The sequence below is a fragment of the Festucalex cinctus genome, chromosome 12 (genome assembly GCF_051991245.1).
Source record: "Festucalex cinctus isolate MCC-2025b chromosome 12, RoL_Fcin_1.0, whole genome shotgun sequence".
Lineage (NCBI taxonomy): Eukaryota > Metazoa > Chordata > Actinopteri > Syngnathiformes > Syngnathidae > Festucalex > Festucalex cinctus.
Window position 1 is genome coordinate 10,287,760 of NC_135422.1, and position 27,973 is coordinate 10,315,732.

A 27,973-nucleotide genomic window follows, 5' to 3' on the forward strand; every position below is an offset into this window, starting at 1 on the left:
ACAGCTTAGTCACAAGGTCTCCTTGGGAATATTGTGACTCGGACTGCAACTTATGCTTAGTTCAGTAACTGATTAATCAATGGATCAGATTTGGAAAAAAAGGAAAAAAACATGCAAATTTGCAAGAAAAAAAATTGTAATTGTGCGTGTTTGGAAAGTGGCAAATTTACTTGGAGATAAGGGATCAGCGAGCTCTTGCTGGAGCGGCGAGCGGGAGAAGCTAGCAAAAGCTAGCGAGAGCAAAGCAGAGGGAGACAAAACGGCGGAAGCCCGACTCAAGGGACTCAGCGACGACCACCTGCAGGCCTCATTTGGGGATGGTAAGGAAAGGTCGACCCAGTATGATAGCTGCAAGCACTGCCAGAGGCTTACTGCATTTTGTAAGATAATTAGCAGTTACTAAACCTATGCTGATATAAAGAAAAATGTACGTTGATGTGAAAAGTTTTTTTTTTTTTGCATGTTAACTAAATAATACACACTTATCCTTTAAAATAGATTGAATGGAAAAACAAATTCTGCTGCGGTTTAAATAGCTAAAAATAAATTAAAAAAATGTCCGTGCGAATGTAAAGTGGATAAAAACAGACCACCCTACAAGTTTATTTATTTTTTTTGTATTTATTTTCTCTAGACTAGTTTCTCAGTAGTTTCCGTTTCTATGTCACTATTCCACATCCATCCACTAGGAGGTGCAGTAACACTGAGGGAATAGAGTAGCATTCGAGCACAAAGGAAGAATAAACCATTTTCCTTCTTGAAGTGACAACAGCAGCTCAACGTGTGTTCTAGGTGCTAAACACTAGTTAACATGACTGACCCTTCATCTTCATTGGATCGTAAAGTGTTCCGTTCCAATGTTCTGACACTGTTGAAGGTTTTTTTTTGCTGCTTGTTGTCACTTCAAGAAGGAAAAGGAATGTTTATTCTTCCTTTGTGCTCAAATGCTACTCTATTCCCTCAGTGTTACTGCACCTCCTAGTGGATGGATGTGGAATAGTGACATAGTTTGTGTTATGAATTTTGATCATGTTTTTACGAACGCGATAGGCATATAAAGGTATTTCAAGTGTGTGCCGTAGTTAGCGGCCGATCTTCTGCGCATGCGCGTCACCGATCGTGTAAGATCACCGATAAGAGTCTTGACAGTGTCACCTATGCTAGCAAAATCTGATTTGTTTATCTGAAACGTGAAATCTGAAACGTTTACATCAAGCACATCTGATTCTGGAGGCCCTTGGCAGAAGAGATTGATATGGAACCACATAGAGACATACATCTGATCATTTAATCTTTTCCAAATAAATACTTACATTTCATGCAACAACCATTTGGATTTTGTTTGTAAATATGGGTCAATGTGTAGTTTATCATTGTGTTTACTGTTTCGGCAGAGAGGTCCTTTGGTCATTGGTTCAGTAAACCGGATGCGGAAACAATGTGCAATGTGACAGCAGCGGTTCCTATCCGGATCTTTTATGCTGTTGAACTGACTGCGCTTTCCTGAATGAAGTGTCATTATTCACGATGAAGCCTTAAAAAAAACTCTCGATGCACATTGCAGTCAGTTTTGGGTCAATTCGACGTTTATAAGAGCTTTTCGTTGATTCGACTAATACCCCACTTAGTGTGTAAAGTTTATGCGTTAGCAGCTAGCCAGGCTGAGGGAGCAATAACGTTGCTGTTAGCCTGTTTAGCTCGTGAAGCTCTTCCTTAATTTCGTAGTCCCTCCACACAAAAACATTGAGCAATTATGCTCGACTTTATTAATGAGCTTCCCGTGGAAAAACAGATATTTTATGCTGTTTTGGGCTTTACGTGGGCGGTGTATATATGGGAGGCATACCTTGCACATAGACAGGTAAGTTGATACTTATGCACAAAGTAGTTACATCATGTTCGCTGTTTTAAAGAAAATATGCTGTTAGATGCTTCTCACAGTGATTGAAATGGCAAACACATTGGTATTCCTTTTTTTTTTTTTTTTTTTTTTTTTAATAGAAATTAAAAACTGCTAACGTAATTGAACTTGCATTAAAGGTTTGCGTCAGGGTTGCTAAAGTGACGAAAATTGCACCAGACTACATGGATCGATAGATAGACATGGATGGATAAATAAGGAATCATATAAGATTTTTCTTTTCTTTTTTTAACTTTAAATTAATTGTATTTATTTTGTTGATTTATGCGTCTAATTTTGCTTCACATATAGTAGAAATAAATGTATAATAAAATGTTTTTTAATGACTTATTAATGGAGGGGCAGCACAATGTACCATGTGGACAACGCAGTCCTGTTTTTTAGCACGTGCATTCATTGGCATGATTATTGCCAGTGTTTATTAACTACTAGTATCATCCCTGCAGCGAAAGATATACAGCTCGACGACATGTGTGCCACAAGAGCTTGGAAAGATAATAGATTCCGAAACTTTTGAGAAGTCCCGACTTTATCAGCTGGATAAAAGCAACTTCAGTTTCTGGTCTGGTCTGTATTCAGAGACGGAAGGAACGGTAAGATATCGAGAGATGCTTATTATATGAATGTGATTTATGGAGTGTTTCTTGTGGAGTAAGTTTGGTGTCTACTTTTCTTCTACTATGTTATTGTGAAAGCTGATCCTGGTCTTGGGTGGGATTCCTTTTCTGTGGGGCATCGCCGGCGCAGCGACGAAACACTTTGGATTCGGCCCGGAGTATGAGATCACGCAGTCCCTTGTGTTTCTGACTCTCGCCACCCTGTTCACTGCTTTAACTGGCCTTCCCTGGAGTTTGTACAACACGTTTGTCATCGAGGAGAAACACGGCTTCAACCAGCAGGTAATCTTCGCCGCAAGAGGATGGAAAATACTTGTGTTGTTTTGCCTTGACCCAGAAGACCTTCTGCTATAACAATACAAGAAGACATAAGCTTGAGGGAAACGAATAAGTGTCATTTTTGTTTTGTGACTTGTGCTAAATAAACACATAGTTCAAGATAAAATTCAGGCTCGTTTACAGTTTTTCAGTTTCCAATTTTTAAACAAAAAAATGGGAGAGGACTCGTTACATTCAATGGAGACAGCAACACTGCCTCCTCGCCGACGGTGTAGCGGTGACCTTTCAACCCGTGAATGCTTAGACCCTCGCTGCTGTTTGTGTGAATATTATGTAGCTTGTGTGCATGCCCGCCGATCCACAAACTCACATTCGACAACACACAAGCAGAATTGAACATTTACATAATGTTTATAAATGTCATAAATGCATACACAATATTAACAATATTAACAAACGTGAAAAATCACTGATATTATTTGTGGATCTGAAAAACGTGTGGCAATCGCAAATATGTTTGTGTGAATAATTTTGAGATTCAATTTCCCCCATATAGAGCTGAGGATTGAGACTAGGGCTGCTCGATTATGAAGAAAATATTAATCGCGATTATTTTGGTAATAATTAAAATCACGAAAGAGGAAAATGTTGAAACAGAAAAAATATAAAAACAAATAAAATTGTTTGAAACACTACAATTATTCAAGTTACTTTTGGACCACACAAAATTTATTACATTAGTTATTTTAAAATTAAAAGAGGTGCAAATGTATAAATTTAAACAACTAAAAAATAGTTTTAATATTTATTCATTTTTTTACAATTATGCTGATTTTGTAATTGTGGAGTGTAATCATTGAATTTGTTGTTGAATTTTGATTAATTGATTAGCCCAAACTGAGAGTTCAGTTGTCTTTTTCTAATTTATTCAGCAAAAATGAGGAAGACAGTCTTGTGTTGTCTTTCAAATTTACAGTGTAATGTGCGATATTGTGTTACCACCTAGTGGTCAAAAGTGGAATTAAACCCCAAATTAAAGACCAAAATTGAGTTATAACTGGGAAGAAAATGCCCTTGAAATAGCGGGATGGTGAATATGGAACCTGTGAATCACAGTGGTTTGTGACTATTGGTTTCTCACCACAGACACTGGGGTTCTTCATCAAAGACGCCGTGAAGAAGTTTGCCGTGACTCAGTGTATCCTGCTGCCTGTAACCTCACTGCTCCTCTACATCATTAAGATTGGCGGCGACTACTTCTTCATCTACGCCTGGCTCTTCACCTTAGCTGTTTCTCTGGTGAGTAAGTGGACTTTTAGAGCATGACACCGTTGGGGATTTCACTATCAATGGTGCACATTTGTACTTGCTGCTGTCTCTCTGTTCTCAGATCCTCGTTACCATCTACGCTGATTACATCGCTCCCCTGTTTGACAAATTCACGCCTTTGCCAGAAGGGGAACTGAAGACGGAGATTGAGGCCATGGCCAACAGTATAAGTTTCCCTCTCACTAAGGTTTACGTCGTTGAAGGTGTGTGAATCATTCGCAATGCAACGGTTATGTTTTTGTGCGCTGTGTTTTTATTGTTTCCTGTGTTTGCAGGCTCCAAACGGTCTTCGCACAGTAATGCGTATTTCTACGGCTTCTTCAAGAACAAACGCATTGTGCTCTTTGATACGCTGCTGGAGGACTATTCCCCCCTCAACAAGGGGGACGAGGCGAAGCCCGAGGAATCAGAAAATGACGGAGTTCAGGCCAAATCAAATGCCAGGCCAAAGGTTAACGAGCCCTTTAACAATGTTGCAGTACAACAAACTAACATTTTTACACATTTAAATTTGATATCATTTGAGGCCGAATTTTCATTAGCGCACAAACATTTTATCGGAACACCCTGTATATTATGATACTTTTGGGGTTAAACTTATAGCTTCAATTTGTATCAATTTTATTAGATTTTTTAATGGAACATATGGCGCTTTTCCACCGTACCGGTTCCACACCGAAGCGGCAATTTTTCTCCCCGAATGTTAGTGTCTCCACGGGACTTTTTTGGGGCCGAGCCGTTCCGTTGTAACCGCTGTTTAGAACCCTTTCGGCAGCAGTTCTGCAGCTCCGGTTGTCGGGGGACTAGCGGGGCCGTGACGTCACCTGTCGTCTGATTGGCCGACCGCATCGCCTCAAGCAACGCCGTGGCACACGCCCATTTCCTTGTTTTAAGCGAGAAGTGCCGGTCTTTGCCAAAGTCATAAAAATACAGGATATACAATAAATATAATGATGTTTTATAACAACGCTGAACTATACAATTTCAAAGGTACTTGTGGAGGGATTTGTAATGTTTGTGGTTTTAAAAAACATCGCCAGTGCACAACGCTGGCTGGTCGTGTGTTCCCATTCACTTGAACGAGAGCTCTCCATTCAGAAATAGCTTCGCGAGCCGGTCGTGAATCGCAATATGTCATCCATGGTGGTCCATATTAAATTCTAAATATGGTTCAATATTGGCGCGACTTGCCACACGTGAAATGTTATCTCAGATCCGCACGCGATGCGGGAGTGCAAGCTTTGTTTGACGGTTCAAATGTTGCCTCCCCCTTTCGGCAGTGCGCCAGTTGTAATGGAAAACTGGCGGTTGCGGTGTGGTTTGGTACCCGGCTGTGCCGGACCGATGGAAAAGCGGCAATAGTTTCCCCATCCTCCTTTTAGAACCTTGTAAACAAATGAGTCGGCACCAAGGCAGAAAACCTTGGTTAGTGTGATTCTCTTTTTGGTCAAGTGAGAACAAGTTGCCCTCTCTCCATTGGGAATCAAAGCAGTGGTGTTCCTGATAAGGTTCCAAATAAATAATTTTGTGAGAAAGCAAATCCAATCAAGTTAGACCCTAAAAATGGCATAATGATAATAAATAGTAAATAGATGAAGAACCTTTACTTGCTGAACTCATCTTAGATATCCATCTCACCCACTATCCTTATGAGGGCAAACATTATAGAAAATTGTTGGATTGGCGTTGTTTTACACCGCCACACTACCAATAGCCAATCTATGTTACTGTAAAAAAAATAAAAAAATAAAATAATAGTTCACTTGCTTGTCTGTGTAGCAAACCTACTTGTTGCTCATTTTCTTGCAATTAAGAAGAATTTTTTTTCTTTAATACCAAATGCATCAAAGCACCCTCACAACCACCTTTAGACATTCCAAACTGACCGAATTAATGACATTTTGTGTCATCGAGCAGTATTAACTGTTTGCCATTTTGACAGCACAAGAAACAAGGATGCAACAACCGAGAGATCCTTGCCGTTTTGGGTCACGAGTTGGGTCACTGGAAGCTTGGTCACACTTTAAAAAACATTGTCATCAGTCAGGTGATTATTTCACTGGTTTTCACATTTTTTGACGGACGTTAAATGTGGCATTAACGTCCCCCCCGTCTCTCTTCCTCAGATGAATTCCTTCTTGTGTTTCTCCCTGTTTGCCGCTCTCATTGGACGCAAGGAATTGTTCGTCGCGTTTGGCTTCAATGACAGCCAGCCCACTTTAATTGGCTTGATGATTATCTTCCAGTTCATCTTTTCTCCATATAATGAGGTGACCATGAGGAAAACCTTTTAATCTGTGAAATCTTGTTTATCGCCGGGCGTACGTTCCAGACCAACCTGCGGTGATTGAGACCATGTACATGTTTATTTTTTAATTTGAGTAATTTTGGTGCACATCTCCAAATTATCACTTAGCTGTACAATCCCATTAACTCATTTGCTCCCAATAACGTGTAAATACGTTTTTTATTATGTTTTAAGTGTCCCAAAGACGTATTTATACGTTTTTTGTTTTTTTATGCTAGAGCATACAGAAGGCTTTGATGCAGCCTCATAACTGCAAAGAACGGTTGCAGAAATGGTAGTTATTACACAAACGGCCAGCAGGTGGCAGCAGAGCAAAGGAGATCAACCAGGGCCATGTAGAAAAAAAAGCTCAATTACTTAGAATTTTAAATAGATTTGTGAAAACTGATGAAACTTAGCGCTCTTCTAATGCTAATTGCTGCGAAACTGAAACAGATAGAAACATACTTTTTTTTCCTGATGAAAGAAGACACTTTAATCTTTCTTATCATAGGTTCCATGCTTTTATAGCAATAGAACACAATATTCTGTGGGCCTTGCAAAATCAGTCAAAATCCAGTAAAACAGCCGGGAGCGAACGGGATTGCTTCTGTGAAAATGGCTGGGAGTGAATGAGTTAAAAAGTCTCTTAAAGTCTGAAATATAGCAGGGGTAAGAATGATTTAGTTTAGTTTATTCATTTTTTGAAAATGATGATAAATTGTCGGAATTTTGTAATTTACATGTTTACATTTCATCATTGCAGCTTCTGTCCTTCTGCCTGACGGTCCTGAGCCGCAGGTTCGAGTTCCAGGCCGACACTTTTGCGCGCAACATGGGCAAAGCCTCCGACCTCTACTCGTCCCTCATCAAGCTGAACAAGGACAACCTGGGCTTCCCTGTGGCCGACTGGCTGTACTCCATGTGGCACTATTCGCACCCGCCCCTGCTGGAGCGCCTCAGAGCGCTGGGCAACGTCAAGCAGGACTGACGGGGCAGTAAGGGGGAGCGGCGAGCGCCGCCTCCTCCCAAGGGCCTCCGGAGACCTCTCTTGGCCCTGTGACGCCTCTCTTAGCCTCCCCCTTGATCTTTTTTTTTATCTTGTTTTAGTAAATTTGTTTAATGATTCATTTGTGTTTGTTTTAAATTGTAAAACATCAACATATGGCAGCATAAATACCCGAAGGGCGCAGAGGCATCTGAAAATACGTGTGAGCAATGTGTGTTAAATTGAAGTGATTGTCACCAAATCATGTTTGGTAAATTGGCTCAGTAATGGCGTGACAGCTTCAGTGACACACAGGCCAAAATATTCATGTCCTCGCTTTTATTGCCACTATTTCTTGACCCAATCAAGAATATTAGTAATACTGAATTCTTAAGTTCCCAGTTTAAAAGAAGTGGGCGGTTGTGTATGTTCTCATAATGTGCCTCCTAATTGTCTTCGTTATGATACTTGACCCTGTTAGAGACACAGTTGTGCTGAATTTTCATTTGCTGCTGAATTTGACTTGTGTGTTTCAGTTTTCTTTGGAAGAGGGGAATGGGTCTTCTCAAGCACCTGTTTGCTGACTGGGGTCCAATGTACCTGTTAAATATGTTCCCACTGATTTAATGTATTGACTCGTGAAAAGGAAAAATGAAATATGAATGTGGTTTACATTTTTAAGTTTGTTTGTTCTCTTGATATTGGGGGTCTGGAATGAGCCCAGAGTTGCCAGGCGATGTGTTTATAAGGGACATTACTGGGGGGAGGTTCTGTGAGTGTCCTTGTTAAAACATGTTTCAAGAACGTTACTTTCTTTTATTGAATAAAATTATTCCAAGCCTTGCATGTTTTTGTTTTTTTTGTTTGTTTTTTTTAAATAAAGTACAATAATGTAATGATTAAGACAATTTTACATAAAATAATATGAGGGAAATAAAATTAATGTAATTTAACAAAATGTCAATTATAGTTGAATTCTAACACTTAAATAATCATATCAAGTTATCGTGCAGTCTGGTTCCCCCAAGCAAAACTTTAGAATATATGAATACATTGGATGAGATAATTACTACAAATGAATATATTGTAACTAATCAATTTCAGGAAAAACTACTAAATTAATACAAATATTTTCCACTCTATAATGTTTAATGCCGCTTTAACTTTATAAAACCTCATCTACGAAACACCTGGCACTTGAGCTACCGCGACGTCAACATTTGATTTGATCAAACTAAAAATAAATATTTTAATTATTTTTATCCGGTATTAATTTAGTTTTATCTTACTGCATTTCCTTTGTTTACATTTTTTAAAACAGAACAAGTAAACAACTTCAGGTCAAAGTGAACGTGCAGGTTCACGCTTTTTATTTTGAGACGTTCCATTGGGCAAAATGGGGGTGATTTTATGTTGTGTTCACGTCTTACAACGCATATATTAAATATCTTGTGCCACGATAGTTTCATTGTTTCAAATTAAAAACGAACATTAGTCATATTTGTTCTGTCTTCCTGAAGAGAACCTTCAACGTGGTGCCTCCCCCTCTGTCTGGGTACCAATGGCGCCGTCCTCTGGCTGTACGTATTTGCGGACAAGGGCAAACTGGTGGTAAAGCGTTCCTGCTAGTGTCATTCGCCACTAATATTAGCTAGCATGGCGAGGTTCTTGAGGCCCAATATCCGCGGTTTGTTCACCTTACAACAAAGAATGTCATCCGACCAGGTAAAACAATATCCTTCGGGCCTATCCCTTCAATAAAATGTCGATTTCTGGCGTTATAATGCAATTTATTTGGAGTAATTTGAAACGAGTTAATATTAGCTTCAAAGTTTTCCTAGCCATGTATGACACCTTGATAAACAACAGAAGTGTAATTTCATGAATATAGGACATAGATCGTGTTAATAAAAGGGAGTCGAGGAAGCTTATGCGTTGCGTATTAACAACGTAGAAATATGTATTTATACTTATACATGGATTTGCACTGCTGTCATGGCAGCATGGTTGTTTAGTTTGTCTATTACATTACAGAATTACTATAATTTCCTCATTTGGGACAAATTAAGCCTTGACCTCGAGAACGGTGTTTCCCAAACCTTTTTGAGCTACTGCACACATATTACTTTTGAAAAATATCAAGTATGTCAGCAAACTGTCAATACATTTTGTGTCATATGTCACAAAACATAGTTTATACTGTATTATTGGCAAATAATTATGCTTTAAGTAACATTCCTCATTTCGTTATTTTTAATTCCATTTTTTGCAGTGTAGGCTATTCGTCTTTATGAATTAATCTTACACTTAAGTATCAGTGTAAGAAAAGACTTTATAAATGTCTTTGTTACATACTTGCTAGTCAACATTTTTCCACTGGGATGGCTTTCTGCATTGCAGCTGGGCGAGCTGGGTACAGGTGCAGGAAAAGGTGGCGGAGGTGGCGGCTCCATCCGAGAGGCCGGTGGAGCCATGGGAAAGAAACAGGCGGCCGAGGAGGAAATGTATTTTAAGTAGGTGGTGTTTCTCTCCTGCTTCACTAACCTTTCAGATTCTTGGTTCATCCTTAAAACGGCTTAAAAATGTTTAAAACGACGCATATTGGGTTATTTTTAACTCATGTCGGGTTATTTTTAAACCATTTTAGGCTATTTTTTAACCCAGTATTTTGAAGGGTGTTCTCAATACAATATCTTGATTTACATGTGTCTCAGCTTATGAGTTTCAAGCCAAAAATGAAGCAGTTAAATTACTCTAAACTCACACCCTGACACTCGCATGCAGATGTACTGGCCAAACTGGGCCAACCCGACCTCAGTTGCTGATTTCACTCACTCAGTCACGCCCCTTAAAGGCACACATACAACACTACAGTTGTTACTTTTCCCTGTTACGGCCTGACTGATTATTATTTGTTATTATTTATTATTATTATTATTATTATTATTATTATTATTATGTATTTATTTATTTATTTAGTTCTGATTTTTATGGTGGTGTGATGTTTTGAATGTCTTTTATGTGTGTGGTTTTTTTTTATTGCATATTTCAAAACGGCTAAGAAAAGCTGATTAAATAAATTGGCTGGCGGATTTTAAAAAAACCCACTTATATAAAGCCAATGTATTTCTTTACACTCTTTGCATTTATGCAGCATAATGCAGACAAATAAATAAAAACCTTACCAGAAAAAAAAGTGAGGTTTTTTTTTTAGTTTATTTTTTTAAATGTGTGTGTGTGTGGGGGGGGGGGGGGCTTCAAATGTTTATTAATAGTGTTTCAATTCATTACAGTTGGGAAAATTGATTGTTCTGTGTTTTATCTGCCCAAAAGGCGCAAGGAGCAGGAACAGCTGGCAGCACTGAAGAATCACCACCAGGAGGAAATTGACCACCACAAAAAAGAGATTGAGCGCCTACAGCGGGAAATTGACCGTCACAAGGGGAAGATCAGGAAGCTGAAGTACGACGACTAATCAGAACAAGTTTCCACCAGATATCGGCTGTATTGCATCTAAAAAATTATATATTCTCCCTTTTAAAAATAAAGAAATAATCACGTGTTCTTTTGCTGCTCACCATCTCAGAAATGCATTACTGGCAAGGCATGATTGTGTGGTGAATTGTTATTTAAAGCAATTGCAAGAGTTCACAAAATGGATGTTGTTTCCATGGAACAGTGTGACATGATATGCATGAACTGTTATATGTTTCATGCAGCAAATAAACATGACCTTGTGTGATAAATGTGTTTCTAATGCAAAGACTGAGCTTTGTCTGTTGTTTAATAATGTAATTTATCATTCATTTAGCCATATATTGAAACCACCAACTTACATTATTAGGATGCATTTCAGCACAACAAATAAATCTCTTCAGATAATAGCTAAAATAAATAAAATAATAATGCATTTGTATTAAATGCACAATTCGCAATACATTATCTCATTCTATTTTAAGAGTCTAAGGAAAGAATACCATTAAGATATTTAAACTGTATATGTAGTACAGCTGTTGTAAAATTGATGCATGGATTTAGCTAAAAATAAAAAATGGTTAGGGTTGGGTTACTGGCCGGTTATTAATAAAAAAATAAATAAAAAAAAGTTAAAACAATTATATACATTAACATCCGTCTTTTACTAAAAAAAAAAGGCTGTTTACAAGTAAGTGAATATAAATAACATTTTTAAAACAAGAACAAAAAATGAGAATAAATTATTTCAAGTCAAACTTCCATAGTTTTGCACAGTCGTCTTTTGTGCATCCGTCCATAGGTGGCGCGGGAACATTTTCAACACAGTCACAAGCAAATATTACCAAAGACGTCACTTCCGCCCGCCCGTGTCTTTTACCACGGGCGTCCCCGTGTCTCTTTCTTTTTGCACATCATGGCGGACCGCTTCAATAAGGTGGGTAACAGACAAAGGACGATATTCTTAGTTTAGTCATTTTCCAGCCGTAGTTTCTGCACTGTGTCTTTATTAACATGTGGTCGAACATTGTTCTCTATCACAAGGGTAAAACACGGTTACAATTATGTTGAAAAAATGCAGTTAAACTCGTGTCGCCATCGGCTAGCGTGTCCGAATGGACATGAATTCCATCATGGCAGCTTTGCTAGCCAACCCTGTTAGCTAGCTGCTAGCTAGCTTGCCTTACATTTGAAGTCACTGGTTAGTGAATTTGTCCCTGTAAAAAAAAAATAAATAATTAAATGGTTTGATACCCCGTTAACGTTATTCACAATGTTAATCCATTTCCATTTGAATGGAATCCTGCAAGAATATGTCGACTGAGGCGCCTGCTGGGTAATTTTATTACTTGATAGGACGCGTAATCGGTGTTGCGGCCATGTGCTCATTTTTATAAAGTTCTTGGCTTCCAGCAATACGTTTTTTCCCTTTTATCGTGTTATGCCCTGTATTTTTTTTTTAACAACACCTATTGTGCAGGTTCTGCTACTAGATGGCAGGGGCCATCTGCTTGGTCGGCTGGCTGCCATCGTTGCCAAGCAGACTTTGCTAGGTATGTATATCCTATTAATCGGTATTTTGAAACCTACGTTAACCAAGTTTATTTTTTTCGTCGTCACTGATGATTACTTTCACCCTTGGTTGAGTTTAACGACCATGAGAAAACTCACATGCACTACCATCTGAGACAAAATATTTATAATTTTTAACACAAACAAATTGTTCTGCACATTTTTGGGTGGTATTTCATTGGTCTTTAATTTCCATTTTTCAAGGACACAAAGTTGTGGTGGTCAGATGTGAAGGCATCAACATCTCTGGCAATTTCTACCGTAACAAGTGTAAGTAGCTCAGTAATGCACAAGGCTGTACTCTCATTTTAACTGAGATGCATTGAGTCAAATGTATATTGCAAAAAAAGGTAATTTTGTGCTTTATGTATTCTAATAAAGCTCACATCAGGCGCAATGAGGGAAAACCTTTAAGTGTGTCAATGATGATATACAAAATACTTTTTGAGTTTTAAATGACCATGAGAATACTTCACATGCACTACCATCTGAGGCACATCCTTTTCATTCAAATTGAAGCTCTCATTATCCCTTGAATATGCTCTTGCAGTCACATTTAATGTGTGATATTGCAGTGAAGTATCTGGCATTCCTGCGCAAGAGGATGAACACCAATCCTTCTCGCGGACCATACCACTTCAGAGCTCCCAGCAGGATTTTCTGGAGGACGGTCAGAGGTGAGACTGAAGGAAACACAAAATGACAACCAAAATTCACTTGTGTACTCCTTCCAATATTAGAAAATGTACAGTGGATAGTCCAATGTTGAACGCCCCAAAAGTGGTATAGTGTGGCGACAGAGCAACTGTTTTCTGGACTAATGTGCCTCAAAGGGTTAATGGGTGAACTCAAGTGAAACGTCAGCAAATGTCAAGAGTGGAGGCTTTATAACACGAGACAAGGACCTAAACTGTCAGAAGATTAAAATTTAACTGAATAGATAAAAAGTTTTGGATTTGTTATGCAAAATGTTACACAGTGATAAATGCTCATTGAAGTTTTAAAAATTCCATGTTATACAAATATTAGAACAAAACTTGTAATATTTTGGATTAGCATTGGAGGTGTGGCCAAAGTCGTATGCATATTAACAATTACAACATTAATATAATTAAAATTGCAAGGTTCATTATATTTTCAGACTGATTAGCATGTCTGCACATGTCCCCATAAATTATGGTGAGAACCCATTATGTGTGTGTATATATATATATATATATATATATATATATATATATATATATATATACACACACACACACACGTGCTTGGGTGAATTCTTAACTGATGCATTGTTTATATCTTTTGATAGTTTGTTTTAATGTTAAATGTGTACCAACTAGGCATGCTGCCCCACAAAACCAAGAGAGGCCAGGCTGCTTTGGAGAGGCTGAAGGTGTTCGACGGCATCCCCCCACCCTACGACAAGGTGATGTCTCGACACAACATTGTGGGCCTTTTGTTATACTGTCAATGATGTTCTACCTTACCTTACCATGCCTTGTTTGACTGAGGTTTGAAATAAAAAAACACACAATCTGAGACATGCCGTCCTCAAAATGTTCAGACCACTGGAGATTCTTTTGCTGTCTGATTTTTGGCTTTTCTTCCCCCTCATTCAGAGGAAGCGCATGGTGGTCCCAGCTGCCCTTAAGATTGTGCGCCTGAAGCCCACTCGTAAGGTGAGTCGCTTTGATTATCAGTTAATTGTTCAAATATTTCAAATTTAGTAAGCCATTGTCTCAACGGTGATGATCTGAAATCTGATAACACATTGATGAAAGCACACTTTTACGGATCTGACTTCTGAGTTGAACCACAAATACGTTGGCTTTAAATCTGAACCCATGCATTAGTTCAATGTTTTTAACGTACTACCCGTATCTGTGTGCAGTTTGCCCTCCTGGGACGTTTGGCACATGAAGTGGGCTGGAAGTACCAGGCCATCACAGCCACGCTGGAGGAGAAGAGAAAACAGAAGTCAAAGATTCGCTACAACAAGAAAAAGGCCACCATCAAGCTGACCAAAGTGGCCATGAAGAACGTCGAGAGCAAAATTTCAAAGTACACTGACGTTCTCAAACAATACGGAGTTCTTGTCTGAGCGTGTATTGTCTGGCTATTAAACAAATTAAATGTTTATAATGAAAAGCTTTGTTCATTAAACAGATTACGTTTTCAGGTATACAAGATTGTGGTTGATATTCATTCAGTTTGTGTTTGTGTCACCTGTAAGAAAGCAGTACACCAGGACAACTTTCCCTGCAATAAATGCTTAGTGTCAGTCCTCATGTTTTTTTTGGGGGGTCTACGTATGAGACTTCATTCTCCAACAGAGGGCAGTGTTGCACTTAATTTGGCCAACTCTTAAGTTTTGACGGAATACCTGACTTTATATATAATTTAGGTTTCTGCAAATTCAATACAGGTAGTATTCATAGCTTTATGTAATTAATGCATTTAGTCATTTTATTTTATGCCAATATACCATTCAAAAAGCCAACCTCCATTTGCACCTAAAGTAGAGCTATTACTGCTAGCAATTGAAATGAGCGTATTGACCAAGGCCGACCTGAGCTAATAGATTTTTTTTTTTTTTCAATTTGTTGCGATTTGGCGTTCATTTTCTACTTGTACTCTAAAATGCACAGATGAAATCAGCATGCACAAAAAAAAAGTTGAATGCATGCTATGAGGAGTAATTTGTATTTCAGAGAAATATGGCGGGGGTGCAGGCGAAATATTTGCACTCCATTGGTCTTTTGTTGTGGTCCTATAAACACAAGACCTGATACTGAAGCTAGCATTTGCATTTTTCTCCCCACAGTGAATAGTGACTACATCTATGCAGTGCTTTGAATGAATGACTGGAATAATAATGATTGGAGACATGACAAATGCTATAGGAGCTGGGTACCTATTTTCTCTTCAAAGATAACATAACTAAGCTTGTCAGGCCAGTCATATCAAGCATTTAAACCATGACACATGAGGTCCATGCGCACATTTTTTTTTATTTGTTCATTGTCATTGACCTCTAAGTGTACTTATGTAGAATGACAGCTCCTTCATTCACATGGCGATCATTCTCCATTTTGAAGACAAGAGCATGTCCAATCCGACAAGTGAGGCAATTCCACAGGAGCCAGAAAATTGGTAAGAGCTCCACAGAGAGAGCAATGTAACCAAGCCATTATCAGCTCCGCTGTAATGGAAACCCCCTCGCATTCGCTGTGAAATGTCACGTATTTGAGGTATGTGACAATGACGAAAAGCAATGTGAACAATGAGAGTCAATCCATGTTGTTGCCTGTTGCAAAATCATTAGCTGTGACTGCATTGTAGTCGGACTAACTCCACTGCTGTGCTTTACATTGGGATGCAGTTATTAGCAAATTCTGCAAGGGCCCACAACAAAAGTGCACACGTCAACACTGATAAACAAATAGTTAACTTGTGCTACGCATTTATTTCACAAAATCAATTGACGTGGAAGTTGTACTCAGGTGTCACCGAGAGACCCCTCGTGTAAATGTGAGTTTGTCTAAATGTCATTGGCGACCAGTCCAAGGTTTACCCACCTTTCCCCCCAAAGTCACCTGGAATAGATTCCAGATCAACCGTGAGTCCGAATGACGAGAGTGATATTGAAAGTAGATGAATAGCAGACCCAACTACTTCTTAAAAGCAATTAAAATGTCATTTTCCATCATAATATATCCTTTAAAAATGTCTTCTCATTCATCACATCACCTTTTGCCCTGTGGAAGAAGAACGTCATCTAACTTTTTTGCAGCATAAATGAGCCTTTTCTCAAACTAAGCAAAAACTTCGTTTGGTACACCCACACAGTCTAACGAGGTCCACTAAATGAGTGCATGACGACTGCACTGCAGTCTCTCAAATGTCACCTATTTGCATGCAGACAAGAGATATGAATTAATGAGAATATATGAATAATAAAATGTATTTAATTTGACAGAGTTTAGCTAAGTTTGAGGTAAAACGGTGAAAACTACACAGTAGTTTCTTTCTTACAAGATGATGTCCTAATGAGGGCTAAAGCTACGCAAAAACCATCTAGTAATAAAGTTTAAAAACAAAAAAAAGTTTAATCTACAGATGATGTTGAAATCCAAAACCAAACAACGACAAAATGGTGACCAAAACAAGCAGCGGGGGCATGAAGCCAGCGCCTTCAACATTACTTAGGGTCAGTTTGACATTTTGTAACATGCCACATATGTTCACATCGGCATGAAAATAAATCTTAAAGTCTTAAATCTTATGTTCTATGCAGCCCCACTAATTTAAATATGGTATTCTGTATATTGTGTTAGTGGAATATGAGTTAAGCAGCAAAATCCAGCCGTTTTTATCCATCTCAGGTGGCGGACATTTTGCCTTTAGCTGTCAAATGAAGATGACATCAATGTTGCTTAGGTCGCAGGTAACAACCAATCACAGCTCAGCTTGAGAAAACAGGTGAGCTGTGATTGGTCGTTGTTTGAGCCCTGAGCAACTGTGATGTCATCTTCAGTCGTCAGTGGCAAAATGTCCGCCACTTGAGGTGGATAAAAACGGCTGGATTTTGCTGCTTAACTCATATTCCACAAATATAATATTAATCAGAATGTCATGTTTAGACTAGTGAGTTCACATATAACATTATTGTCAAGAAATGTTTATGGTTGATTTCCCTTTAAAAAAAAAAATGTCAACAAGTATTCAAGTATAGTTTCTTATTCATAAATGCTTACCTCGGGTTAGCTAGCAAGCTAGAGTTCATCAATTTGTGACTCTGGTGGAGTTGTTTGACTTGCAAGGATTTTCTTGTTATCGAGATGGAAAACTGAATGATCCATTTTCAGGCGCGGTATCGTTTTTAGAGCTGATATCCTCCAAGCACCTTATCCTGTGCACAAGTAATAGCCTCTTGTGTTTAAACAGTTCAACCTTCACACTAAATGAGCCATAACAAAATCGTTTTGCTTTGCTTGATTTCATTGATTTTCCTGCACCATAAACTTACATTGTAGGTTCTTTCCAGATTCCACACCGTGTCGTTGTATTCTCAGAGGACCTCTAATCTGTCTGTCAATGACATTCATCTTGTAATGACATTAAATGCAGTTTTATAGCTTGTTGAAGGGACATTTAAACATAGTTGTTGGCCTCTATCGATCGTTTAATCTGTTTAAGCACCGGCCGATGGGCTTTACAGACGAATACAGTAAACAATACTTGAAAGGACTGACAGTAAAACAAAACTCCTAAGATCTTTACGAAAATGTGCTTAACAAATGTTTTGGGTGCAGCAGGGCTTCAATTAGCCAAATTATCAATGGTATTAATTCTCTTTCCATTATTTTTAAGGGGATATTCCCCTCCAAAATCTAGGTAGATATGAATTTTTAAAGGATCATTGTGCAGTTTGTCACTTTTTTTTTACTCACGACTGCCACCTCTGGCCCAAAGTGTAACTGCAGCATCGTGGCTTGTTCATTGTGCACGTGCGAGTACGTGCACGATCTTAAAGTGACAGCCACAGGTGACAAACGAAGACATGGCTTCAAATGTAAGAAAAACTCCGCCCATCCCCTCACAAAGAAACTGTGGAGTGTGCGGACCCCTGCACACTCCACAGTTTCTTACTATAAAGGGAAGTTAAAAGCTGATAGATGCAGTCAGAGTAAAACAGCCAGGGCTCTTTGTACTCATCTGGGCATTGGTGGAGCATGGATGATGTAGAAAAATATGTAACAGGACCTTTATTTTTTATTTTTTTCCCCTTTTTTCTTTATATTTCTGTTTTTTTTTCCCCCAGAAAAAAAAGGTGGATATTAATTTTTGATGTAAAGCTGTTGAATAAATCAGATGGCTAAATGGCTGAATAAAACTGCCTATTAAAATTTACATTTCTTTGGAAAAAAGAGTGTAATTGTAGAAGAATAAGGTCATATTATTTTAACAGAAAAAAATAAGATTTTTTTTTTCAAAGAACAAAGCATTAATTTAATGGGGTAAAAAAAATAATCTTTCAAGAACAAGTTCAGTCAGAGTAAAAAAAAAAAAAGAAAAAAAAAAGAAGACACCTTTATCCAATGAGGCAAACCAATATTCAGCGCTCTGCCTTATCACAATTATATAAATGTGTAAATAAGTGTTTGGATGCCACTTTAGAGAGAGCTGCCAACAGAGGCTGATCAAATCTCAGAGAAAAACAAAGGTCGCTCTTCATTTCCCTCCCACGTGACGGCTGACCATCACGCACACAAGAAAGACTGTCAGCAAAAGGAAAGGCTGAAGAATTTATCAGGAGGATAAATTAAATGCAATGTTTGCCTTGGTCCTATAAAAGGCCAAAGAGGTCCACGTTGCCGCTTTCTTCTCTCGTCATTGATTTTTATTTATTTTTTTGTGCCTACAAGTTGCCCTGCAGCTCCATTGATTGTGCAGCCTGACTTTGCACAACATGGTAAAGAGCAGTAACCGTGTGGGGTTATCAAAATGGATGGCGGGGTGGGGGGCTAGTTTCAATAATGCTCTCCGAGGAACAATAAACAATTGCTGCGTATTGATTCTAAAACACAGAGGCGATGTGTGCCTGTGCGTGTTTGTGCGACACGTTCGGACACAAACATCTGTCGCTTTCCGTGGCCGTTTGCTATTCAAATGCGTTGGCCCCAAAGCCAGTACAAGACGCTAATGCATCTCACACGACATTAACGCTCTCCCAGGTTTTCCTGACGCAATTTGGCTCCGCATCAGCATAAACGGGCCTTTTTAAACCGGCATCTGTTCGAATGCTTGATTTTTTGTCTCCTTGCACAGCGCGCCCGTCTCAGCCGCTCAGCACGGACGCCATTAAGGGCTTCGGTTGCAGCCATGCACCTCCCAAGACGCACGCTCGCACGCACAATTTACCTCGTCTGATGGAGGTGACCCAGAACAAATGCATCCCTAATGAATCAATTGGAGTCGCGCAAACTGTATTATAGATTGATTTTGTAGTTTCTCAAACGCGGTTTTGCCTGCGTGAAATGAGCTGTAACGAGACAGATACGGACGGAGGCTTAAGTCATCCCACTTATTTTTAGCCTTCATTATCGAATGATTACCGAACTTTCGAGCAGAGTCCAGAGATTGATGCACACTAGAAGGTCAAACAAACTATGTGAAGACACTGATCAACCTCCATTTTGTTTGGAGTATACATATGGAACAAACATGGGCAACTTACTGTAAATAATGGAGGAAGCCACTGTCATGGTTTGGGTTGGGTTTTGGCTTGTTTTTTTTGTTTTTTTGTGCTTTTGTCACGGTTCTAGTTTTGAGTGTGTTTTGTTTGAGTTTGTTATCATGTTCCTCTAAGTTTCTGGTATGTTCTGCTTTCCTTATGTGTCTCCAATTGTCTCGTCAAGCATTGTCCTGCCCACCTGTGTTTGCCCGACTTCCTCGTGTGTCAACCTATCAGAACCCTCTGCCACTTGTGTTGCCCAGCTGTGTCTCGTTATGTCAATTAGTGTGTGTGTGTGTATTTAGTCTCTTGTCTCCGCTCTGTCTGTGTCGATTCATTGTTGTTTCCACCCCCGTCATGCTATCGCCTCGCCCTGCATTTGAGTCCACAACCACACCTAAAACTTGACAGCCACAACTTTTTGTCAGCACTACTAGGGACACGAGCATGTTTAACATATAATAATTAGGAGTGTCAAATTGAGTGCATTAATTTTAGAGTGAATTTAAAGAGTTTTATGCAGGACACACCCACTGCAATATGATTGGCTGCTGCATCCAGGCTGTGCACACCCTAGTCTACGCAGCTTAAATGAGATGACTACTCCAAATATGTAGGGCTGTTCAACGTCACTTTTTTTTTCAGACTGATAACAGTACGAGTACTCAAATCTTGAGTAGAATTAATTTTCTATTCTTCTCATTTCTAGCTCCAGATTGTAAGGGTGTGGTCGATACTGGTATCAGTCGCCGTTGTGAGTACTGATTGTCATGGTTTGGGTTGAGGTTGATTTTGTTACTTTTTTTCATGGCTCAGATTTAATTTTGGTTTAGTTTGATTTTGTCCTCATGTTTCTTTAAGTTCAGTCATGATCTGTGTTTTGCATTGTTGTCCTTGTGTGCCCCCCTAGTCTTGTCAAGCATTGTCATGTCCACCTGTGTCTGCCCTTCCTCATGTGTCAACCAATCAGCAACCTCTGCCACTTGTGTCTTGCCCAGCGGTGTCTAATTGTGTCAATTAGTGTGTGTGTATTTAGTTTCTTGTCTCCCTGCTGTCCGTGTCGATTCATTATTATTTCCTCCCGACATGCTGCCGAATTTTTGCCCCATTGTTCCTCCCAAGTTTGCCTTGTTTGTCTTCCCGGAGATTGTTTGTTTCTGACCAATACCTCGCACATTAACAAACTTCCAGGTCACGTAAACATAACCAGTAAGATTTAAAATCAAACTTGTCTATTTTTCAATTCTATACATTTGATTTAGCCTGAAATGGAATGATAAAAAAAATAAATAAATAAAAAATCTGGATTTTTGGTGTTAGATCATATACAAAATAATAAACTAACCACTTTTTCATCTTCTAATTTTGCATTGCCAATTGGAATTTGGAAATTGGAACAATTTGAAAAATTGGAAAAACTACTGTATTTGTGTCTTTTAATGATAGACTTTGGCACATTCTAATTTGTGTACTAGTTTGTGTTACTATGTTGTAGGAATAAGCGAGTACCAATACCAGTTATCGGTATCGGGTCCATATTCTGGCCTTATTGCTTATGTCAAAAAGGGAAGAATAAGTTTCGTGCAGTGGACACGGATGGAGGCAAACTTTCTTCTGCTGTTTTCTTGCGGTACACCCACAAACTGACGAGCAAGCAATAGAAACTACTTTGAAAGCTTGTTTTCAGACTATTTGCCCACGAGTAGCTACGTGACATCCATAAGACGAGATAAGGTAGAGTGAATGAGTGCGGCGAGAATTGTGAATTGATCATGATAAGCCGTAATGAAATCCGCTCACTCTCCATTCACTATTGATTTGCTCTCCCGTGACGCAGAATTCACAGTCATCTACAGTCATATGCAAGCCTCTCCTCGACGGTCACGGATTGCTGTGCGAGCAAACAAAAGATGTCTCTGTCTAGCTGCCGTGTGTATGTATGTGTGTGCAGGTGCATTGAAGTCATGGGGGACCCTTGACTATTTCCATGTTCCTGCTAGCTCCATTAATCAATTCTCCAATAAGTACACGACTCGTGTCCTGGTAGCACAATAAATCTGCTGTGTAGCTCAACAGTCATGTTCCTTTGGCCATTTGATGTGAACTCGGTGACACCTCATGCACTCTCTTTTTTTTTTGCAGTCAAAGGAGTGTGAATCTTCACACTGAAGCCTCTATATTTTTATTAATTCATATGTGTCCTCATGGAGGCCACTTCAGGTTTCTGCAAAAATGGATGTCATGCTGCAGTTTTTTTTTTTTTTTTTGGCTCCAGTGCAGCAATGTGCTGAAAGGTACATTTCGGGGCAATGCTAATCAATTTTACATAACTCAACTTTTCATTTAGTATCTCTGCAGAACCCAAATTCATATTTCCACTCACTGGACGGCTCATTTAGGTTTCCCTGCACAGAAATAATGAGGTCCAACACAAGAGCTGAATCGAAAAAGTCTAACTTTGGAGAGATAGTAATGCTCGGTTTTGACTGACACTATAAGGAAGAGTGTTGGACAAGAAATATGCAATATTAGGAATGAAGTCGGACTTTTGCGAGAAAAGTTTATATCACTACGGCAATAAAGTTCTGTAAAAAAAAAAAAAAAAAAGAAGTTATGTTTAGAAGACTACATTTGTGGTACTTATAGGAAAAAGTCTTTTTGGAATAAAACTGGAATAAGGTCATATCTTATAAGATAAAAGAAAAGGTCATAATTGTTTGAATTTTGAGTCAAAATACTCAAAATACTATGAGAAAAAAAGGTTAAAAAAAAAAAGGAAAGTAATATTATGAAAAAAGGATATTTTTTTGTTGAAGTCAACCTAACTTGTTGTAAAAAGTTGTAATGTTGTGAAATAAAATATAAAATATATTTTCAAAAAAATCTATTTTTTAAAGAATGCATTCGTTACATTACCAGAATTAATGCATACATAGAAGGAGGACGGATGATTCACACTTTATTATATCTTTCTATCAGATCAGTAGTATGATATCATTTGTATTATCAGTTCATTGACGTCAATAAAATAAAGATTTCACAATTCATTAAATCAAACAAAATAACATTATATAAATAACATTATTAGAGTATAATTCCTCTATATTAATGAGAGTATTTATTTAATATACATAACGTATATTATTTGAGTTACATAATAATCAGGTTAATGTTCGCTGCTGTGTGAAAAACAAAAAAAAAAAATGAAAAAAAAAAAATATATATATATATAATTTTTATTTTACATTTGTATGTTTTTGGTATGAAACTGATTGCAGACATCCCCAAAGCGTAACAATAAAAAAAGTAATAATACTTTATTAATACTAAATACATAAACTTGAGGATTATACATTTCAAATAAATAGGCTTTATTAGACAAATGGATATGTATCATATTAGTTTGTTTTGGTAGGTTTATGTTAAAATTATCTAAAAAACAAACAAAACAAAAACAAAAAAACAAATGGGAAATATGCAGCCATTCGATCATTCAGAGGCTCCAAAATAGCATCGCTTAATTCGGCAGAAACAATCTAGGGTACACTGACAATGTGTTTGAAAAGTTGAATGGAATGGTCCATTGGTTGGAGTGTGAACCAATTGTTCGTGTGTATTTGCACTGAAAAGTTCACTGAGATAGTTTTTAGCTCACCCTAGCTAATGAGCTTCAGCGCTAACGATGAACGATGGAATTTCAAGGCATGATCTTACTGTGTAACAGTAACGCTAATGAAAATGGATTCAATGTTGTTTCACAGGCTAATTACCACACTGTGCTTGAACTCTTATTCTGCACGGTCATCTCTCCTTTCACCTTCATCATTTGACAAGGCGGTCTGGAATGTTCCACAAGCTAGTTAGCGCCTTTTTATCAGCTCTGTTCAATATGTAATCACTTCGTTAGGTGCACCTGCAGAATGTAAGGACATCTGTAGGTCACTGATGGTGTCGTGGCTTCCTCGCCTGACCCCGTGCAGGCAACTCCAACTCATTGATGGTGTGAATGTGAATTGTTATCTATCTCCCTTTCGCAGACTCTGGATGGTATAAACAGTAATTTAAAAAAAAAAAAATGGATGGATGGGCCTGTGCTGTATTGGATCTACAATGGATGAGGTTTGCAGTGGTATTTTTATTATCTTTTGTTACCACTTAAGAGGGATGTATGATGAGAAATATCCCACCGTAGGACGCAGGGTAATTGCACACGCCTGCAAACTACGACTGCAGTAATAACCATCGTGTCGGAATGATAAATAACATTTGGTGTTTGCTGCGAGACAAAAATGCATGTCCTGTTTCTTTTTAATGCATTTTTTTAATCGGTTTTCACATAAATCATAAACACAAACAAAAAAATGACAGGTATCGAGATATATATATAATATAAAAATCTAAAAAAATAAATAAAATAAAAAATCAATTTCACATAGGGGTGTACTCACTTTTGTTGCCAGAGATTTAGACAGTGATGATTGTATGTTGAGCTATTCTGAGGGGGCAGAAAAATAATTATACAAGCTATACGATTACTGACTTTCATCTACATTATAATAAAGTGTTTGTATAGTGTCAAAAATAAAGATATTGTAAAATATTATAGAAAATATGAAGATATGCTCACATTGTGAGACTAAATATGTTTTTTTTGTGTGTGTGATTTTAATAATTGCATGAAAAAAGTTCTCATTATTTATGTATTTAATTTATTTATTTCCACATTTACAAAACACTCAGCTCATGTTGAGTCTGACTACATTTCCCATGATTCTCAAACCCGGAAGTAGGAAGTAGTTCTAGCTCTGATATGACACAAACAAACGTGTAAAGGTAAATAGGAAACAATTTAACATTTCCTTTTTAATTGGTTCATTGCATAAATCGGGATGACAACTGAAAATAAATCCAATACAAAGTATAGCCGTCAAAAATCCTTTATTACTGTAACTTTAAAGTACATGTTAAGTGAGTAAGGATATGTAAAGCGTCTAGCCCATCGTAATTAGCGCTGGCGGCTAACGTTAGCACTGTCTGGACTTCACTGTCTTCACAACCTTCCACTTATTGCTCTTTTGCTGCTGGCAGTCAACTCCTGGCTCAATGTTGCGTCATCCCTTGCCAACACAAAAAAAAAGTTGGTATGACTCCAAATTTGACTCCTTTTGTATTACAACAGCATTTCCTCAACATTAATGACCCAAGCAGGTGCAAAATTACAGCGCATACAATATCGATAAACTGCACGCAGTGCACAATACGAGCTGCTGAAAATATCTGTGGGAGAATCTCCAAGAATAATCCACGAATATGCACACGCCCACCCCTCCTCTGTCTCTCTCGGCGGGGACAAAAGGAAACAATGAGACATTCATGTAGAAGAGCTTACCTAACACTAAATTTATTCATCATGACGCACCTTGGAAATGCCTCCGAATAAATCACTTCTTCCTTCCAGAAACCTCGCACTCTGTCCTCCCCCCCTCATTCCTCAGAGGAGAAAAGCAGAATGGAGATAAAGGGCAAGAGTGTGAGGGAGAAAGCGAGCGAGGACATACTGTATTCCCCTCCGAGGTGGAATTTGTTATCAGACTGGAAGCGCAGCGTTTTTTGTTTTTTTTTGCAGGGTGATACTGGGGAGCGTCTCACCTGGTTCATTTGCATAAATGCATAAACTGCTTAAATCCTTCTCAGGGGCATCACCCGGTCACACGGTGGGCTTTTAAAACTTAGCGGGACAGTAAACCTGAAGTGGCTCCTTCCATAGATCAGAGTCGGGCGTGACCTGGCGCCGTAATTCGGAACACATCTCCAAGAGCCAATTAAGAAGTCTCCAGAATGCATCATTAATTCCGGCCGAGCCACCGAACAGTTTGTTCCAGTGTTGGGTCCAATTACGACAAGTGGATGTGGAGATTGCTACTTGTACTACTTTCTGGATTCGCTCTTACTTTAAAAATGAGTTCCTGGGTGTGTCGCCCACGTGAGATTTCCTCAAACAAGGTTGGGAAATATAGATTACATTGTGTTTGACCTCAAAGTTTTTTTCTTCTGTAATAGCAGTAGCAGAGATTCCTCGTCATTTCTCATTTACGTCAACAGCTGGTTGCTGCCGGTGGACTCTGCGCGCAACCCCTCAGAGATTCTTTCCTCCAACGAAACACGAGAGAAGCTCCAGTACGCGAGCATCCGAAAGCTCCCCGCAGGCCGACGACGCCTGAGGTCAGAAAAAGAAGATCTCGTAGTTTCTGCGGCTTTGAAAAAAGATGAGCTGCGCTGTCAGCTGCGAGCGCATCAACACAGCGTGTTGTTAAATAATGTATATGATTGGAGGACCACGCTGGCGAACAAAAGTGTCAGACATTTGTTCAAATAAATCCGATAGAATAGGAAGGTTAAGCCCTTTATTCGTTAAGCTGCACAGTTTCGTTACATGTATGGTGTGCGCAATATGTACACGAATTGGGCGAAGGACAGTTCTATACACTACATTGCATTCAATATTGACTTAGTTCAAATGTACGGTAATTTCATGTCCTTTATTATACTACACCCATTGTACAAAAATTCAATACGTCTAAAGTAAACTCAATACAATAAATGCAACACTATACAAAAATATATTTATCTACCGCGCGAGCAAAACCACTATATTTAACTCATTCACTCCCAATAACGTGTAAATACGTTTTTTTAATGTTCTAAGTATCCCAAAGACGTATTTATACGTTTTTTTTTTTTTTTTTAAATGCTAGAGCATACAGGAGGCTTTGATGCAGCCTCTCAACTGCAAAAAACGGTTGCAGAAATGGTAGTTATTACACAAACGGCCAGCAGGTGGCAGCAGAGAAACGGAGATCAACCAGAGCCATGTAGAAAAAAAAGCTAAATTACTTAGAATTTTTTAATAGATTTGTGAAAACTGATGAAACTTAGCTCTCTTCTAATGTTAATTGCTGCAAAACGGAAGCAGATAGAAACATACTTTTTTTTCCTGATGAAAGAAGAGACTTTAAAATTTTTCTTTTGATAGGTTCCATGCCTTTATAGCAATAGAACACAATATTCTGTGGGCCTTGCAAAAGCAGTCAAAATCAAGTAAAACAGCCGGGAGCGAACGGGATTGCTTCTGTGAAAATGGCTGGGAGTGAATGAGTTAAAGGGGAAGTCAACACAACTGAAAGATGACATCACCTGTGCTGAGGAAATAGGTAATAACCAATTATCTTCTTACCGCTGAAAATGGCTCAATGAGTCAAGTATCCCTTACGGTACAAGCTAGTATAGTTGTAGTCAAAGATACTGCATACCGTACATAAAGGAGTGCTGCCAGCTATTTTGGTAAAATCACTTTAGACTCCACCGCTTCAGTGTCGTAAATTGGAAATATTTTTCTCGAGGGCCCCAGTCAGTCATGGCCCATTAGAATTGTCATCACTTGTCTTCCCCTTACGACACCCATGAATACATAAATACAAAATTCTACCTAAAGGTAAACTATGACCTTACTTATTGCAAGTGTGTGTGTGTGTGGGCGTGTGTGTGTGGGTGTGTGTGGGTGTGTGTGTGTGGGTGTGTGTGTGTGGGTGTGTGTGAGTGTGTGTGTGTGGGTGTTCTTGTACATAATACATAGTGAGGACCAAAATACGTCTTTATCCAACAGAATGAGGACATTTTTGTGAAGTGAGGACATTTTGGCCGGTCCTCCCTTTGCAAGACCTCTTTTTGAAGGTCAAGACTTGGTTTTAGAGTTTAGGTTTGAATTGGGTTATGGTTGGGGTTAGGGTAAGAGTTAGGTTTAGGCAATCATTTTTGATGGTTGCGGTTAGGGTAAGGCTCTAGGAAATGCATTATGTCAATGGATGTCCTCACAAAGATATATGTACAAGGATGTGTGTGTGTGTGTGTGTGTATGGGGGGGGGGGTGGGTAAGAGAGGTCTAATATCGGTAGTATGAACTTCATACTATGAAGTGTCGTACTTAACTCATTCACTCCTAGCATGTTTTTCGCTGTTTTACTGGATTTTGACTGATTTTGCAAAGCCCACAAGATATTGTGTCCTACTGATATCAAAACATGGAACCTACCAAAACAAAAGATTAGAGTCTCTTCTTTCATCATTATTCACAAATCTGTTTAAAACACTGGGGAAAAAGAGCTTTTTGCAACATGGTTGATCTCTTATACTCTGCTGCCACCTGATGGACGTTTTTGTAATAATTACCATTGCTTGAAGCATTCTCTTCAGTTCAGAGGCTGCACAA

The 27,973-nt window shown here is 38.6% G+C and overlaps 3 protein-coding genes and 3 non-coding genes across 6 annotated transcripts; all 6 read left to right on the forward strand.

The window, feature by feature from the left end:
* The first annotated feature begins 1,439 nt into the window (after nt 1-1,439).
* On the forward strand, nt 1,440-8,267 carry zmpste24 (zinc metallopeptidase, STE24 homolog). The gene is made up of 9 exons (XM_077539473.1): nt 1,440-1,861; nt 2,368-2,514; nt 2,617-2,820; nt 3,964-4,116; nt 4,208-4,349; nt 4,422-4,597; nt 6,089-6,193; nt 6,273-6,416; nt 7,200-8,267. The coding sequence occupies exons 1-9, from the start codon at nt 1,754-1,756 to the stop codon at nt 7,422-7,424; spliced, it is 1,404 nt and encodes a 467-aa protein (XP_077395599.1). The 5' UTR covers nt 1,440-1,753; the 3' UTR covers nt 7,425-8,267.
* Nucleotides 8,268-8,975: 708 nt separating this feature from the next.
* atp5if1b (ATP synthase inhibitory factor subunit 1b) lies at nt 8,976-11,184 on the forward strand. The gene is made up of 3 exons (XM_077538711.1): nt 8,976-9,146; nt 9,822-9,934; nt 10,755-11,184. Exons 1-3 carry the CDS (start codon nt 9,078-9,080, stop codon nt 10,894-10,896), a joined length of 324 nt encoding a protein of 107 aa, XP_077394837.1. The 5' UTR covers nt 8,976-9,077; the 3' UTR covers nt 10,897-11,184.
* A 527-nt stretch (nt 11,185-11,711) lies between these two features.
* Nucleotides 11,712-14,751, forward strand: rpl13a (ribosomal protein L13a). The gene is made up of 7 exons (XM_077539598.1): nt 11,712-11,832; nt 12,376-12,448; nt 12,672-12,737; nt 13,043-13,144; nt 13,811-13,896; nt 14,090-14,149; nt 14,362-14,751. The coding sequence occupies exons 1-7, from the start codon at nt 11,812-11,814 to the stop codon at nt 14,569-14,571; spliced, it is 618 nt and encodes a 205-aa protein (XP_077395724.1). The 5' UTR covers nt 11,712-11,811; the 3' UTR covers nt 14,572-14,751.
* On the forward strand, nt 12,508-12,588 carry LOC144032310 (small nucleolar RNA Z195/SNORD33/SNORD32 family). Its single transcript, XR_013287774.1, has one exon. It is a non-coding gene; the product is annotated as a small nucleolar RNA Z195/SNORD33/SNORD32 family (small nucleolar RNA).
* On the forward strand, nt 12,883-12,965 carry LOC144032306 (small nucleolar RNA Z195/SNORD33/SNORD32 family). The gene has a single exon (XR_013287770.1). It is a non-coding gene; the product is annotated as a small nucleolar RNA Z195/SNORD33/SNORD32 family (small nucleolar RNA).
* On the forward strand, nt 14,211-14,280 carry LOC144032312 (small nucleolar RNA SNORD50). The gene has a single exon (XR_013287776.1). It is a non-coding gene; the product is annotated as a small nucleolar RNA SNORD50 (small nucleolar RNA).
* Nucleotides 14,752-27,973: the final 13,222 nt, after the last annotated feature.

What these genes read in the sequence shown, in the direction of transcription:
- atp5if1b (XM_077538711.1), top strand. Translation starts at nt 9,078, where the DNA reads ATGGCGAGGTTCTTGAGGCCCAATATCCGCGGTTTGTTCACCTTACAA. An exon ending in AAAGAATGTCATCCGACCAG is followed by an intron (nt 9,147 to 9,821) that starts GTAAAACAATAT and finishes TCTGCATTGCAG; the next exon opens with CTGGGCGAGCTGGGTACAGG. An exon ending in GAGGAGGAAATGTATTTTAA is followed by an intron (nt 9,935 to 10,754) that starts GTAGGTGGTGTT and finishes TCTGCCCAAAAG; the next exon opens with GCGCAAGGAGCAGGAACAGC.
- rpl13a (XM_077539598.1), top strand. Translation starts at nt 11,812, where the DNA reads ATGGCGGACCGCTTCAATAAG. An exon ending in TGCCAAGCAGACTTTGCTAG is followed by an intron (nt 12,449 to 12,671) that starts GTATGTATATCC and finishes CCATTTTTCAAG; the next exon opens with GACACAAAGTTGTGGTGGTC. An exon ending in CAATTTCTACCGTAACAAGT is followed by an intron (nt 12,738 to 13,042) that starts GTAAGTAGCTCA and finishes GTGATATTGCAG; the next exon opens with TGAAGTATCTGGCATTCCTG.
- zmpste24 (XM_077539473.1), top strand. Translation starts at nt 1,754, where the DNA reads ATGCTCGACTTTATTAATGAGCTTCCCGTGGAAAAACAGATATTTTAT. An exon ending in CATACCTTGCACATAGACAG is followed by an intron (nt 1,862 to 2,367) that starts GTAAGTTGATAC and finishes TCATCCCTGCAG; the next exon opens with CGAAAGATATACAGCTCGAC. An exon ending in AACACGGCTTCAACCAGCAG is followed by an intron (nt 2,821 to 3,963) that starts GTAATCTTCGCC and finishes TTCTCACCACAG; the next exon opens with ACACTGGGGTTCTTCATCAA.